At 35.8% G+C, this 2555-nt stretch overlaps 1 protein-coding gene across 1 annotated transcript in view; it reads right to left on the bottom strand.

Moving 5' to 3' along the window:
• DIS3L (DIS3 like exosome 3'-5' exoribonuclease) overlaps positions 1 to 2034 on the bottom strand; it is an 11245-nt gene extending 9211 nt beyond the window's left edge. The window contains exons 1-3 of the mRNA XM_010192410.1: positions 1886 to 2034; positions 1268 to 1396; positions 481 to 616 (exon numbers count right to left, since the gene is read on the bottom strand). Coding sequence (XP_010190712.1) covers positions 481 to 616; positions 1268 to 1396; positions 1886 to 1929 — 309 coding nt within the window. The 5' untranslated portion in view covers positions 1930 to 2034. The remainder of the gene's footprint in view (positions 1 to 480; positions 617 to 1267; positions 1397 to 1885) is intronic.
• Between the last annotated feature and the right edge of the window lie 521 nt (positions 2035 to 2555).

The raw sequence follows: 2555 nt of genomic DNA on the forward strand, positions 1-2555 counted from the left end.
GCAGTATCAGAGATCAGCAACTAAAAGAAGACTGAATTCTCTTCTCATGCATCACTGTATCCTTAGTCAAGGCTAAAGTAAACTGGCAGAATAATGCTGATGGATATTTTGGCTACAGCTGGTTATGGACCAATTGCACTACAGCTGTAGCTGGCTGAGGTAACTGATCATTGTTCATCAAGGCCAAATTCTTTAAGAACAAGGAAAACAATGAAAAGGGCTCGTAAGAAAGATGACCTCTATCTTTACAGCTGCTGGTTTTATTTTGACATGTCTGGTTTGCTCACTGTCACAACTTTTCATAACATTCCTATGACTGACATCTTTGCTTTCTTTGATAAATGAAGACATCAGTTGGCATCATCGTTTTCTTAAACAAACTCCAAAATTATTTGCACTATACATTAGGCTTTAACGTACTTGCTTCATCATTTTGATGCAGCATAAAGGAAAACACCTTCTATTTTTCTCGCATGTTACCTTGAAGGAGATCACAAACACTCCTTCTGTTTCATTTCCGTACTGCCCGATAGCATCTTCATCTTCTGTTACCATAACAACTGGCATCTGACCCAAGCAGTGATTGTAATACCAGGCTGCTGCATTGTAAATACTCCTAGAAAAGCAAAGTTTGAAATAACATTTCTGGCATGTCTCAATTGCTACTTGCAAGACATCTGCAGGCTTTGCATAAACAATATTTGGGTTTAACACGCATACTCTTGAGATATATACACCAAGCTACATAAGCCTTTTATGTGCAAATTATTTTTATGTGCCATATATAAGCACCCAAAAAAAAAAAAGAGTAAAATAAAATGTTTCCTCCCCAATACATCCACTTGTGCCCTAGCTTCGATACAACATATTGTTCCTCTGAGTCAAAGTTTGTAAAAAGCAACTGTCAGGACTGCAATGCTCTGGTGGCTGCAGGCTATCAAACACTACTTTTAACAGTCCAATAAGATGTGTGTGATCTATTTATTATGCTAAAGCATTCTTTAAAATTACTCTGTAACTTCACAATGAAATCACTTCTTTTTTTTAGCATTATTGTGTTTAAGTAATTTTTTGTCTATTTTCCTAAGAAAACAATGTTGACACTTTCTTAATCACAAAAGGACAATCTAGACTTTCAATTATTGTGAACTGTTCCAGACCTAAGCAGAGCAAGAGTATGAACTCTTATATACCCAACGCACGCTAATATTCCTAAGTACAGTATCATGATGTTGTCCGATGTAGTACTATGTAAGTTGAAACAAACCTTGTCTGCCATTTCTCCATGGATTCTCCCTTCTCTCTTGGCAAATAAGAATGCTGGTGGAATTCATTCGCAAACACAATGCAGTCATGACGGGCATCCTTTACTAGGTTTCGTAACTTGTTGTACTGTCTGGAAGATGAAAAAGACAAATGTAGTCTTGTGCTTTCTTTTGATAGTGCTATTTTAACTCCAGATGAAAACACAGCTGAAATCCTCAAGGAAAAGTACTTTCATGCACAAAGAAATGCACTCATTAAATTATATCACTGATGATAAAATCTAAACCATAATCTGTAAGCAAACTTCTTAAATTTCCATTATGAACGCTTCTGATTTTTAAACATACTGGTTTTCCAGTGAGCCCCATAAAACATCATAAGCATTCAGGAACTTATTTTGTCACTCCTATCAATTAAAAACTATGACAGGTGTTTATGTCCATGGATCACAAAGGATCACAGTTCTCTTCCTTCTGTAAAATCACATTATGACACTCGAAAGACCCCAGAACAAATCAAGCACAGTGTATTTGCTGACTGTGGGTTACCATGCTTAAATACACATTTTATAAAGTTAGTATTTTTACATCAATCTAAATTAAAAATTCTGTAAAAGTACCTGCGTCCTTTCTGATGCTGCACAGCTTGACATGCTGTTTGCATGAAAATAATACCTTTCAGCTCTGGAAACTCAAGAATCTCAAGGTAATCTTGAACAACCTTGCAGTCCGGGACAACATAGTGTGTAACATCATCCGGTAACAATTTCCCATCTAAAATATAATTCAGAGTTTAAAGGTTCAAACTTTCAGTGGCAATACTGGTTTCTTAAAAATACTTTCAGATGTTAGGAAATTAGAGTCGTGTATCCTCAAAGCTACACATATCTCTTTTTCTGATGAACAAAACTATGACTACTATGGTACAAATCTGTGGTACAATCTCTAAAATCTGTGACAGAACCCTTTTGCATCCACTGATGCCAAAATTTAGTGTAAATTCTATCCGAATGAGTGAAAAAGATCCACTTCCATTATGAAAAGGATGTAACTTCAAGAGTGCAGGTAACAGTCCTTTTTTCTCTGCTCTCCTATGAAAAAAGAGACTATACATCTGCCACTGAAAATCTTTTCATGGCATTTTCAAAGGGCATAGATTATAGTTACTTCCGTTACACTGCTTCCACAGACTTCTCTATTGAACACTATTCATTTACAGCAGGCTCTTTTTCTATACCTTTACATGAAAGAATACAGATAAAGGTACACATGGAGAAAAATAAAATATGT

This window comes from Mesitornis unicolor, unplaced genomic scaffold (assembly GCF_000695765.1).
Source record: "Mesitornis unicolor isolate BGI_N332 unplaced genomic scaffold, ASM69576v1 scaffold19189, whole genome shotgun sequence".
NCBI lineage: Eukaryota > Metazoa > Chordata > Aves > Mesitornithiformes > Mesitornithidae > Mesitornis > Mesitornis unicolor.